General features: G+C 38.8%; 1 protein-coding gene across 3 annotated transcripts in view; it reads left to right on the top strand.

Annotated features, from left to right (window-relative positions):
- LOC136845693 (uncharacterized) overlaps positions 1-10751 on the top strand; it is a 145795-nt gene extending 135044 nt beyond the window's left edge. For 2 of the 3 annotated variants that reach the window (XM_067115845.1, XM_067115844.1), the window contains exons 4-6: positions 4686-4837; positions 7732-7890; positions 10424-10751. In XM_067115845.1, the coding sequence (XP_066971946.1) occupies positions 4686-4837; positions 7732-7890; positions 10424-10636 (524 nt within the window). In that variant the 3' untranslated portion in view covers positions 10637-10751. The remainder of the gene's footprint in view (positions 1-4685; positions 4838-7731; positions 7891-10423) is intronic. The other variant, XM_067115846.1, reaches the window with a different exon arrangement.
- The last annotated feature ends 2387 nt before the right edge of the window (positions 10752-13138 follow it).

Below are 13138 nucleotides of genomic sequence, written 5' to 3'. Positions count from 1 at the left end.
GGTTGGTCAGCTAATATATATATTTAGTGCTTTATCTGTACATGTGAATTATTTGAACCGCTCTATAGACTGCAAACGTCATCAGAGCTTATATTTTGTAAAATTATTGCTCAGAGAAATAATGCTGAAACTACTTTCATTAAATATACATACATACATACATACATATATATATATATATATATATATATATATATATATATATATATATATATATATATATATATATATATATACATACATATATATATGTTACACAGTCGAGAGGAAATTTCATTGCTTACCTTTTGCTAAAAAATCAAGAAGTCCCATCTATTGGTAGCGTGATAGTGACCGCATCAAAAGGCTGCTGGGCAATGCACAGCTGTACTTATGCACACTCATTCTCTCTCTCTCTCTCTCTCTTTCAGGTCTACAGCGAAACAAACGTTGCCCAAAATAATTTATTTGACAAAAATCTAAAATAACTGCATTGCAAGAAACAAGAGATGGGATACTAATGTTCACCAAATAACCAATCATGTTAAAGTCTACCATATTCAACTAATCATTCTCCCTACATCGTTTTCCCACAATAGGTCAAAATAAGTCAAAGTCCAGTACATTCCTAATGAGTACATCTTTAACCTCTTTCTCAACAAAACATCTGGAGAAGTCAAATAAAACCCTTGTTAAACAAATGCATGAAAATAAAGGTATGGGAATTCCTCCCATGTTACTTGTAGAGTACACAATGTAAAAATGGTCAGGAATGAGTCAGATATATGTTAAATGAAAAGAACAATCTACAGTCTGGGAAATCTAAAACGTTTCCTACCTCCAAACAGCAATGTTCACAATTCTTAATCGACAGGTCTTGAACCACAGAGTCTTCACCGAAGACTTCTACAACTATTTGGTGTTGATCTTTGAGTGACCATTTGTGTGATAACTAACCCATTCACACCTTGGGACTCTGCCCAGAAAAAAACACACCTATGAATGCATTTGCTGGAACCTGGACATTTCCGGTGAACAAACTCGCAAAGTCTTGTTGCGAGGCAGGGATGTTCTCATGCCTCAAGAATACCTGACATATTTAACATGTATACAGTTTTACTAATTAGCTAAACATTCTCTCAAGGATCTTCCCAATGCCTTTAGCCACACTTATTAATCAAACATCTACTGTGTACTGTAATTCATAAAGTATCAGTGACCTATAAGCTTTTCAGATACTCAGCCACCACAAAGAAGTGCTTCCCCCAGCACTAGGGAGATAGCAATCATTAATTGCCAGATTCATGCACTAAATAGACAACCACAACCCGGGCAGGCTGATCTTCAGGTGAGGGTTTACTCACACAATGTTTTCGCACACGAGAAATACCCCACTTCATGAAGGCCCCGATTGCCGATAAAGTAGCGATGAGGAGGTACTGATTCAGCTCGGGGAAAGGTTCGTTTTCCGGCATTGGAGGAAGTGGTGGAATTGCGGCGATCACTCCCCTTAAAGGTGGCACTGGAACAACTTGATGTTCCCCATGAAGATGCCACATGAAGATACAAGCAGTGGAGTTGAAGACACTCTTGCCCAGGACTCGAAACTTTGGCGTGACCAGTCTACACGCCACATCGAAGAGGTGGGATCCTCTCAAAAGAAACGTATCTGATGAGTTATGGCACCGGATGGAGATCCCACAGCTATTTCAGAACACCGCATTGAGAGTCTTCGTAGAGACCTCTTTATACTCATGTTAGAACATTCGAAAGTCACCGTCAGAAGGAGTCTCGTTATGTACTGACATCTTCTCACATCGTAACCAGTCAACGTTTATGAGCGTAAAGATACTACTGTCACAAATTATAACATGAACTAAAATGCACCCTGACTTATAGTTAACAGCCAAGGATTGAAACTGGTCCCTCAAAATGTACACAATCTCCTCACTATCCCATACTATATAACTATGAAAGGATTTCAAGTTACTAACTTGAATTTCCACAAGCAACCCCCCATTAGACACACTCACTTTTAAAATACTATAATAATGATACAAATTCTCCCCAGTAAAAATTACCTGAGAGCCATACAGATATACTGCATTCATTAAAGTCGATTCTAAAGACCCGAGAGGTAAAATATCTCCAAAAATTCGCCCCTTAGAAGCGGCAACCACTGCCTCAACCTGTATTTGAATTTCCGATAATGCGGATTCCTCTTCTTTCTCGATATTCAGCAAGGTAGTTCGACAAGGAGACAAAACTCTCATAACATCTAAGTCTCGCCCCATCCTATCAACTGTGACAAATAACCCATTTAAAGACGTCCTTAATGTCTCAAAACCCTCTCGTAATTTCCCATTAATTGTTCCTAAATTCTTGAAAAAGAAGAACATTTATCACCAAAGTTTTCAGTTATTTCTATATAAATATATTTACTTTATATGGCAATGTTAAAATATTTTAATTCATAAAAGGTTCCTTATTCTTATTGAAATTAAAGATGTTTTAATGTTTTTTGCAAATATTAGTCAGTTAAAATCTTTGGGCATTTTAACCTAATCTCCGCGTCATAAATTTGATTAGATTCTACATCTGCGAATTCTGGCTGCAGATCCTTAAAACCCTTAAAATCATGCTAGAAAAGCATTCATTTATTTGTTAAACTACTACTTCCAGACGATAAAGAGGTTGTACTTGTTAATGGCTTTGATCTTTGTTTTACTTTTTGGGTCTATATTTCTTTAGTTTACTTTGTACCGAGAAGAGTGTAGCCTACATAGCTCACGAAAGCCCTTGGAACCTCGTCTTTAAAGATATTGAATAACCTTGGAGAGCTCTGTCTCAGTCCCACTTTCACTCTAGAGCAGCCACTTTGCCATCTACATATTTATCACCGAAAACTTCTACTGCCACTTAGTAACTTATTTTCTATATTAGGAATCCTCAGCTTCTTTTTCTTCTTCGCAAGCATACCACGTAGAGCTTTTTCACTTTGACTTTCATACTTCTCCCACAAATGTTTTACATTAAACATTTGATCCCCATATCCTGTTCCTTGTCTGAATCAACACGTTTCTTATCTTATCAAGCCCTTTGCCGTCCAACTAACTTTATCTGTCATGCACGTCATAAATATACAAAGCACTGTTATGCCCATATTTTTACAGGAGCCTCCATAAACTTTGGTTTTATGCAGTGGAAATATTGTTCTCTCTCACCCATCAGTTCCCATTGGACTTTTCCTTCGGCCAAATTTATCTTGCAAATCCAGATGAGGCACTCATTAACACTGTCACCACTGTACGCCAGCATCGTGAGAGCAACACCATCAACTGCTGGTGTCCTTCCATTTTTCAACCTCTAAATTGCCCTCTTTACATCCACAGCTATCACTCCACGTGTATTCTTAGAACCTCCATTCTTAAGTCTTCCAGCTCTGCCTCTTCAGTCTTTTATTTTCAACAAAACTTCATAATGATGATCACATTGACCCAAAAGACTGCATTCACTTCAGGCAGCATCTCTCTCCATTTGTCTTTATTTTGAGATCCATTTGGCCATAAACATTTCTCTCTCCCTTCGCTTCCCTATGAAACAATTCCTTTTCCTTAGAATGCTCTTACTCACTTACTCCCTTACGTTTTTTTACTTCCATTATTTTTTATCGCTCTCCTCTTGATTTGGTCTCATATCATTTTAACTCCTAAAATAACAGAGAATTAGAAAAGGCAAATGTGGCTTGCAAGCCATTATTCAATTTTTAAGTTTTTGCTACTTTCAACAAATCTGCGCTCTTCCTAATTGCTTTATTTCGTGCAAAGTTATTATGTGTATTGGTGACTTCTGCACCAATAACACCAATAATGATAATAACAGTATCCCCATGAACACCTCGTTTTTAACGGCCTGTTTTCTGGTTGGTTTTCAGACCAAATATCCCGAGAATGAAAGAACAGACGATTTCCCACTTGTTGATATCAATGAGTATTTGAAAAGGTTATTATTAAGAGAAATCACTAGCCTTACCCGGCACTAACCAAATCTGATAACTTGATGAATACTCAACAAAATAATGTTCTTGTCAGTTTCATCAAAATCCATCCATTAGGTTCCATGTAACTCTGCTGCTGACAGACAGGTAGACAGAAAACAAAAGCGAAACGTATCCTCCTTGCTGGAGGCGATGACCACTTATCATCTTCTTAGCTTTCATTACAGGTGAGATTAGAGGTGACTATTGCCCTGGCGCCAATATCTTTTTGGAGGCAACAACAATCAACATTAGCTGGATAGTGTAATAAAAATGTCGTAAATAGTAAAATGCTAACCCTTTTTAGTGCACTAATGAACACTGGGGTTTGATGATGACAAAGAACGAAAGGAAATGAAATTGATAAACATGAAGTTATCGAAAATATGAAAGATCAAACTTTAGCATGTGTTCTTATTTCTCATAATTTTCTTTTAGAATAAGAAAGTTTTTATACAAATGACGGTTTTATTTTATTTCGTTCATATTTTACCATACTTCTTCTGACTTGTTATTCTTTTCCACATAAAGAAATTATATTAGGTGAACCTTTATTCGTCCGTTGGTATAATCTTTTTGCTCGTTTCATCTGAAGTTATGCCCATTTTGAAAAGTCAATGTTATTTGGTAATTTTTATGACAATCATATAATTCTCGAGTTTCATTCTAGTTTTAGGAAACGTCACCAACTCGACCGGACGGGCTTGGAGGTTTGGACCACTGGGAGACAAATTCGTCGATAGATTCATAATCCGAGACACCGACTCTCCCATACTTCAGAGAGAAGTGGATGCTGTTCAGGAGTGGATCACAGAGGGCACTGTTAGTATCTGCACGAATCTTTCAGATCGTCTTGAACAATTAAGTAATGACTGAGCATGGAGGGAAAAAAGTTGTACAAATAGTCTAAAGAACAGAATTCAGAGGGAGCCGCCAGACATACATACATGCATACATATATACAAACAGATATAAATATACACGAAAAAACAATTGCTTTAGTGGCATCAATAGGTTTTTCCGCATGAATCTCTGATTCTTCGTATTTTAGTAGTTTTTTTCTGATTCTTATATTGTTTTTTCCCACGACATCTGTTCCACTGCTCTGTGGCGTTTTCAGGAGACTGCTAACCTTTAGTATAGATTGACAACCTTTTTGTTTCCCCTGTGGAGTCTCCTGATGAGAAGGGCGGCTGCTTTGGGCCCGTGGAGAGTGGTTCCATCTGAAATGAGAAGAGGGCCAGAAGGCAGAAGTTTGTCATGTCCACAAGCAGTCCGGAGTGTGTAAGGAAATGGACACTGAACAGGAGCGTTTGGACGTTGGAGATGATGCATTCCCACCAACATTTTCTTTTCCGTCAGGTGAAAGAGTAAGGGTTCCAATGCCATATGATGGTATGACGCTGCTGTTGTTGGCCACCAGGCGTAGCTGGGTGTCTGGTGTATGTTGGAACTTATCCTTCGAATTAGGCAGTATGGACTTAGAGGCGCCTGTGTCCATCAGGAACCTCCTGCGAGAGGAAAGGTTGGCGATATAGAATCTACTGAATTGGGAATCTTAAGGAGGCCATTGTTTCTTCCTTGGATGGCCACTCCTCACTTTTTCTCTCCTTCTCCATCTGAGGGTGCAGTTCCTGGCAACTTTCCTGAGCTTTTGATGGTATGTGCAGAGTACAAGTGGTTGGGAGCATTCCGTTAAGCCTGTATGACCACTTCTGCACAATGTTGGCTAGTTTTAGTTTTCTGTAAAAGAAAACCATTGTGACAGCTTTGTCTGTCTGTCCGCACTTTTCTGTCCACCTTCAGATCTTAAAAACTACTGAGGCTAGAGGGCTGGAAATGGGAATGTTGATCATCCACCTACCAATCATCAGACATACCAAATTGCAGCCCTCTAGCCTCAGTAGTTTTTATTTTATTTAAGGTTAAAGTTAGCCATAATCATGCTTCCGGCAACGATATAGGATAGGCCACCACGGGGCCGTGGTTAAAGTTCCATGGGCCGGGGCTCATACAGCATTATACCGAGACCACCGAAAGATAGATATACTGTATTTTCGGTGGACTTGATTACACATTGTAGCGGCTGTACAGAAAACTCGATTGCGCCGAAGAAACCTCCACATATTTTACTTGTTTTGTCTTGGGTCTGGTTCTAGTCATCTCTGGCTTTGCAGATGAGGTGAGTGGTGCTTTTATGAAGTCTTTGATGCCTCCAGCAACTTGTCCAACTTTTTTTTTTTTAGAAAGTCATTAATGCCCTTGGTACCAGGAAGGGCAGTCCAGATGTTTGTTGGAAGACAATCATATCGTTTCATCTTATCTTTTTTTTTTAATATCCTTTTGTGAATGCTGATAATCTTGAATTCCAAATGAAATGTCGCTTATCTTGTGTCCTTGAGCAAGCGTATCTTATTATAATGGCCACAATCCGGGTCTTTGAACAGGAAACAAATTCTTTGTAATGCCATCTGCCGATTATTCTCCCACTTTCTCTCACCATTTTCTAAGGACAAAAGAGGCTCATGACCTCAGGTTAACAGACTGGATTTTATCTTATGAGCCGTTAGGTTGTCAATTGTAGTTTTTTTTTTTTAATTTACGTTTTTGGAGGCATTAGTTTGTTTGTTTTCCTGTTTATTTCCCTTTTAGGAGGATTACTCGGAAGGTTATTTTCGGAGTTTTATGAAAAAATTTTCTTAGGTTTGCCTCGTAATTAGATTCTTATTATGATAGGAATGTAACTTTTGGGTAAATGGACCTTTGGCAGACGGATTGCCCAGCCTGGGTAGAGGTTTTCGGCCTCCATGCCCTCTCGTTTTCATAATCTTTTTGTTTTACGTTTTTCCTTATTTTCCTATTTCTGGGTTTCTGTTCTTTGAACGTTTACTCAACAACCTTATGTTTCTTCCATAATTATATCTTTACACATTTTAAAATCATAATAATAACAGCAACCTGTAAAATATAGGAATATGTTCTACTTTCTGTTGGTTTCTATTCTGTAATTGGTCTCTGGTGTGCGATGTGCAACCTGCCTCGGTAACCCCACATGTAGCCTACTGTGGAAGTACTCAGGGTCCAACTTCTTTCATGGTTTCTGTGATCTGGTGGGAAACACCTCATTCCCTCACTCAAAACGTCCAGCATAGGTTTGCCACCTACGTGAGGTAGAAATTCATTCATACTGTAATAATAATAATAATAATAATAATAATAATAATAATAATAATAATAATAATAATAATAATAATAATAATAATAATAATAATAATAATAATTAAATTCGAGAGGATCTATTCTTGTTTGTCCTCCCCCAGGTGACATTAGGGGAGACATGACAGCCACACAGCCCCTGCAAACCGGTTTGTCTGCCCCGGGTGCAACATCCTGCCATGTTTCTAAATATACCTTGTGAATGCAAATTCGTATTTTTTAAATCTAATTATCAGTAGTTTCCTCTTGCGGTTTCCACTTTCTTTCATCTTCATGTCATTCAAAAACACCCCGGACACAACGTGACGGCATGCAGCTCATTCCTCACGTTCTCTGCTTGTCTGCATGTCTGTCTGTCCTGTTGTCATGGTTTGCATAAACACAGGCGAAGTGTTCTCATGCGGGACTTTCTTTTTCTTTCTCTCTCCGGCGCCAATGAACTGTGATGATGAGACGCCGATCTGATCAATGAATAAATGAATCTTCACTTCTCTTTCCAGTGTTTCCACGTTATGCGCGATAATCCCCAGCATGGCGTTCCTATCATGGGTGGCATGTGGGGTGGGTGCAATAACTGGCGACGCGCAGAAGTTCTTGGTATAACGAAAAGCATCTTCCGAAAGGCTAAATCAGTCCGTTCTGACCAGGAAGAAGTTAGTGTAAGTATGAATGAGAACTGAAATGCATTGTTTTTGGCAAATGTCATTCCTCTGAGAAAGTAGATAACATTTCTTACATTAATCATTAGTTTTGCAATCCACTCACTGAAAGAAATTTAAAAAGAATTTTGATCAGTTTCTGAAGCTGAAGTTACTACAGATCTCATTCATACATCATCAATTTGCAATTTTACAACTACTGATTTTCATTCATACGACTGAATAATTTCACGTGAGTAGCTGTGCAAAAATCTTTAGATGTGTTTGAAAGGTTGTGCTATCCTCAAGTAAAATTACCTTATATCTCGAAAGTCACTTTTACCGTTATGACGATAGGCTATGATGTTATCTGGATTTTCAATGAATGCATTTCCTTGAGAAAATCATAACGGGTTTTAAAGAACGAAACACCTAATAGTTAAGATTTTCTTGGCCTCTCCAAGAGATGTTGCGGGAGAATGGGGGAATGACAGTTCTTGTCTAGCTTTTTCAACTTCAGTACTCTTCATCCACCGATACTCAAGGTACTGCCATGCAGGCACAGAAGAAGGCTACAACGTGAGCCTCTTCATACTCCTCCAAAGCATGGTTAACATTATTCCCCAGAAAACGTTGTTATTCAAATTTAAATATAATTAAATGGGGCAAACTTTAGTAAGCCAGGGGCCTTAGGCCACAATCCAAGGTCACAGTTGATCTCTCCGGTCAATGACACCAGGTGTCATTGACTGGAAGACTGCAGTATCTGCAAAAATACAAAACTGAGAAAAATGGTAGATACTGCAGTTTTCCCTTGCCTTAATACTGATTTTGCAGATACTGCAAATGGGACCCCCTAAATAAAGTGTAAAGTCCCCGCTGAGTGGGTTTTCTGTGGTGACGACCCGTTTTCTTTGCTTCGCCTAGGAACGCCGCTCCTGGGTAATGGGTCACGCAAAATTCAGGCATACCCAATCAAACAAATTGTTTTATGTAAATATTCACTTGCTACCAAATTGTACGTTATGTGTTCCTTCTTTCAGGTATCAGAATGTATTCAACTCTGCTATTGCTTATTTGTGTAACTCAAAGTGCTTCTGTTTGTTGTATTTATTGTCAATTGTTATTGACCTCAGGTCACCCTTGCTCCCTTTGTATTCCTCGGCGTGACGTCAGTCCGCCACTATATAAACCGCCTGTGTCCACAATAAAGTAGCAGTAACTTTATCCTGCTCGTTTCTTTGACACCTCTTAAAAAAGCATTGAAGAGTCATTCTGAAACTGCAGTAACTTGTGTATTAGTGTTTCACGAGCCCAGTGGGTGACATATCTCAGTTTCAAAAATTTTGCAGATACTGCTGTTTTCCATTTTAGGGCAGACCTCCCCTATGTGGATGAGAGCAGCATTACTCCTGAGGTCAGGATTCCATTGATTATTTTTATCATCTGACAGATCGTCCTGTTGTGTCCTGCTTAGATTTAATGGTCTGTGATGTTGCCCTCTCGCAAATAGATACCATTTGCAGGGGCTTGGGAGGAGGTGGGTGTAAATCATATTGTTATTATTCCTTGCTGTTAGCCTTTGATTATGGCTCAGAATTATTGGCTGGGTTCTTATTCGTGGCCACTAATCTCCTGCAGAAGTCGTCCGGAACGCTCTGGAAATGAATGAAAAATGTAGGCTACTTGAAGTTTTCACACTGGTTAACTTTTGTTCTGGTGTAAACATTCGCAATGTTCATGATGAAGATTGTTTTTTATTTCTAAATTGACAATCAAAAGTTTGCACTGAGGCAACACTAAATGCCCCTGGCCTCAGCTATCTTTCGGATGGTCAAACGCTAAGCTTCCAGTGCCATGTGATGAATAACATCCAAGCATTTGTCGGAAGTTGATGCCTCTAGACAATGTGACCAGGAGGTGTCATCTGTGCTGCCCTGACCTACTTGAATTCGGCAGACCACTTCTTAATGGTGGACATTAGTGGAGTCTCAAAGTGTAGTACATACCCATGGTTATATGAATTTCCTTCGGTTGCAGATCTTCATTTGCAAATACCTAGTCGTTATGTAACCGTCTGTTTTAGCATGTTCAAATCTTGGTTGCACTTAGGGACTTTCAGTTGAGCTTAGCACTGAATGGAGGGGGGTATTTCATTTTTATGTATAACCTATAAGTTGTTGCATAATGCAGTAACATCAAAACTTTTAATTAAGGCTTTTCTTTCTTGGCGGAAGAGTAATAAATTTCAGTGACCCATTTGGGTTAGATTTGGTAAGGCAAGATGAACTTGCTCAGTTCACCTCTTGTCGCACTCTGATTACAATGAATTAGCTTCTGTTTTCTTCTTTTCTGTTATACTGTACTGTCAGCAGTGTGTGTTTTCCGACACAATGTAGCCAGTTTCCTTCATTATAAAAAGATCCGCTACCCATATCAGTGAGAGTTGAAAAGTGACTCAGTTGTTTGGTTCTACTGTTCGAATAATAAAAAGATTATAGTAATTAATATAATGTGCATCAGTCATAGGTTTAATTAATCTTTTGATTTTCAGAGACATTTATACTACCTAGTGGAAGAGAACGGCACCATACATGACTCGTACACTTGCGGCTCGTTCCATGGCTCCAAACCTTTCCCAACGCAGAGGTTCGGTGATAATTTCGTTGGCCAGACATCACCTGTGACATTTTTTCCAAAGCATCGTCTGATGCCCTGTCCTGAAAAATGTCGACCTAAAAATCACCCTGATTGGCTGTACTGCTGAACAATCAGTGCCGTCTAAACTGACATGTATTGTTTGTTAAAGTCAGAATGAGCTATGATTTTGTTTGATATAATCTTCTGACAGTACCAAAGCTTATAAATATCAAACCAGGTGTCTTTTTTGTTTAACATATTCCTATATTTCCATATTGTCCATATAACTAATAGAATGCCCCAGTAATCTTGCCTATAACAAATCCTTCATTCGTTTTCAGTTCTTTTAATCTTTCATTGATTTAAGCACTTTATATGCTGAATCATTTATAATAAATAATGTGGTGTTAGTTCAGGCACTGGAGAAAGGCAGTATACTGTCCATGTTTTGTCTGTTTTCTACTGTTTATGCTGATGGGGAAGGTAATCAAGCATCCTTGTCTAACTGAGGCTGGAAGAAAATGGATGCATTGAGGAGCTGGTAGGAGAGACTGATAAGTCGAGAGGACACAATCGGAGTAAAACATTAACAAAGGACTGTATTTAAAGCAAGCTGCCAAAGATCTTAAAACAATAAAGAAATCATTATACCCAAACCAGCAGAGTATGTAGAATGCACAAACAAAAATATGTAGAAAAGATGGACAACATTTTAAATGACACGACAAAATCCATTAAAACCGACAAAGACAACTTAGATCAATAAAAGAAAAAAAAATGGCACAATTATCAAAGGAAGCCCATCAACAGTGCCGTGAGGACATTTTCCCAAACATCGCGGAAGATTTCAGCCCCAGATATTGTTATGGGACAATTAAAACCCATAAAAACGGCAACTCACTCAGACTAATCATACCCAAGATCACATCTCCTACCTACAAAATAACAAAGACTCTGATGGAAGTAATCACTGATTAAATGCCCACCGAAATCAGCAATGGAATTCCTAGACCTTTTGAAAACTAAACACTCAACAAAAGAAATTGCATCGATGGACGTCGAAAGCTAGTTCACTAATGTGCCGTTAGATACCACCATAAACATAATCCTAAATCACATGCACCGTTCGCAAGCAACCCCACTCCACATCTAAGAAAAGACCATAAGGAGCATGCTTGAAGCATGCTCAAAAGATGGACCATTTTACTCCCACAAAGGCAAATCACTCTGCCAAGCAGCTATGTGTTCCACCCTAGGCCTCCTTATGGCAAACTCTTACATGACACCATATTCAGTAACCATGAAAAACCAGAAATCTATGCAAGATGCAGTGACGACTTCTTCATCGCAATGAACAATAGACAAGATGTACAGAAACAGAAAGACAACTTTACAGAAAAAAATGTGCTAAATTTCACAATAGAACGTAGACATATTAATAAACACAGAGACAAGAAAATATGACACGGACAAATGCAACTAATGTCGAAGGGTGACTTAATTAATGGGAGAAGAATATAAACAGTCGGTAGTCAGTTTACTGTATGTGTGTGTCTGGCCTTCACCCACTGCAGAGCTAGACAGAGTGCAACAGTTGCTCACAAACAACGGATTTGCAGAGAAAATGACACATCAGAAATATGAAAGTTTTTAACGCCCCCAAGAAGGATTTAGGAAAATAGGTAACAATATTCTACCAGAGCAATTTCAACAACGAACACAAAAACATCAGCAACATCGGTCCGTGGAACTTCGGACTTAATTTATAATTCAGATCATTCCGAACATTCACTTTAACAAACACTCTATCACCCATCGAAAAAGCTACTCCCCTCGATTTCGCGTTACTTTTCTCTACCATTGCACGCGAACTAAGTTCAAGTTCTTTACTGATACGTGCAAATCTTTCTCTCGCTGTATTTATCAACGAAGTGACCGTAACATCACCCTGAACTCACTCTGGTAACAAATCAAAAGGTCCTTTCAACTTGTACCCATACAAAGCTTCTGCTGGAGATATCTTAATTGTGTCATTCATCATAGTACTGATACTATATCGCACTTCATCCAAAGATCTGTCCCAATGTGTATCGGAACCACCCACCGTCATGCGCAAAGCTTCGATTACTTTCCGATTCGCCCTCTCACATAACCCATTCGCTTCAGGTCTATACGGGATTATAGATACTTTCTTTATTCCCAACAAATTAGCAAGACCGTCTAAAGTCTTATTAATAAACTCCCTACCATTGTCTGTGATCAGACATTCAGGAACACCATATCGACAAATTATCCCCTTAAAGAACGCTATAGCAACTTCCTCAGCTGATTTGTATTTCAGTGGGAAAATCTCGACAAAGCGAGTCAACTCATCAACAACTACTAATAAATGTCTATAACCATAAGCGGACTCTGAGAAGTTACCCAGAATATCCATATGCACTCTCTGAAACGGCCTATGTGGTATGGGATATGAACCCAAACGACACGACACTGTCGTCGCTGGCTTATTCGCATTGCAAATAGCACACTTCTTCACAAAGGCTTCTACTGCGGAAAACATATTTTTCCAAAAGAACTTTGGCCTGACGTTTTCATACGTCTTGTCCACACCTAAATGAGGAGAACC

Source organism: Macrobrachium rosenbergii, chromosome 14, assembly GCF_040412425.1.
Source record: "Macrobrachium rosenbergii isolate ZJJX-2024 chromosome 14, ASM4041242v1, whole genome shotgun sequence".
Classification (NCBI taxonomy): Eukaryota; Metazoa; Arthropoda; class Malacostraca; order Decapoda; family Palaemonidae; genus Macrobrachium; species Macrobrachium rosenbergii.
The sequence above is the reverse complement of the archived record's forward strand: the minus strand, read 5'-3'. Positions and strand labels throughout refer to the sequence as shown.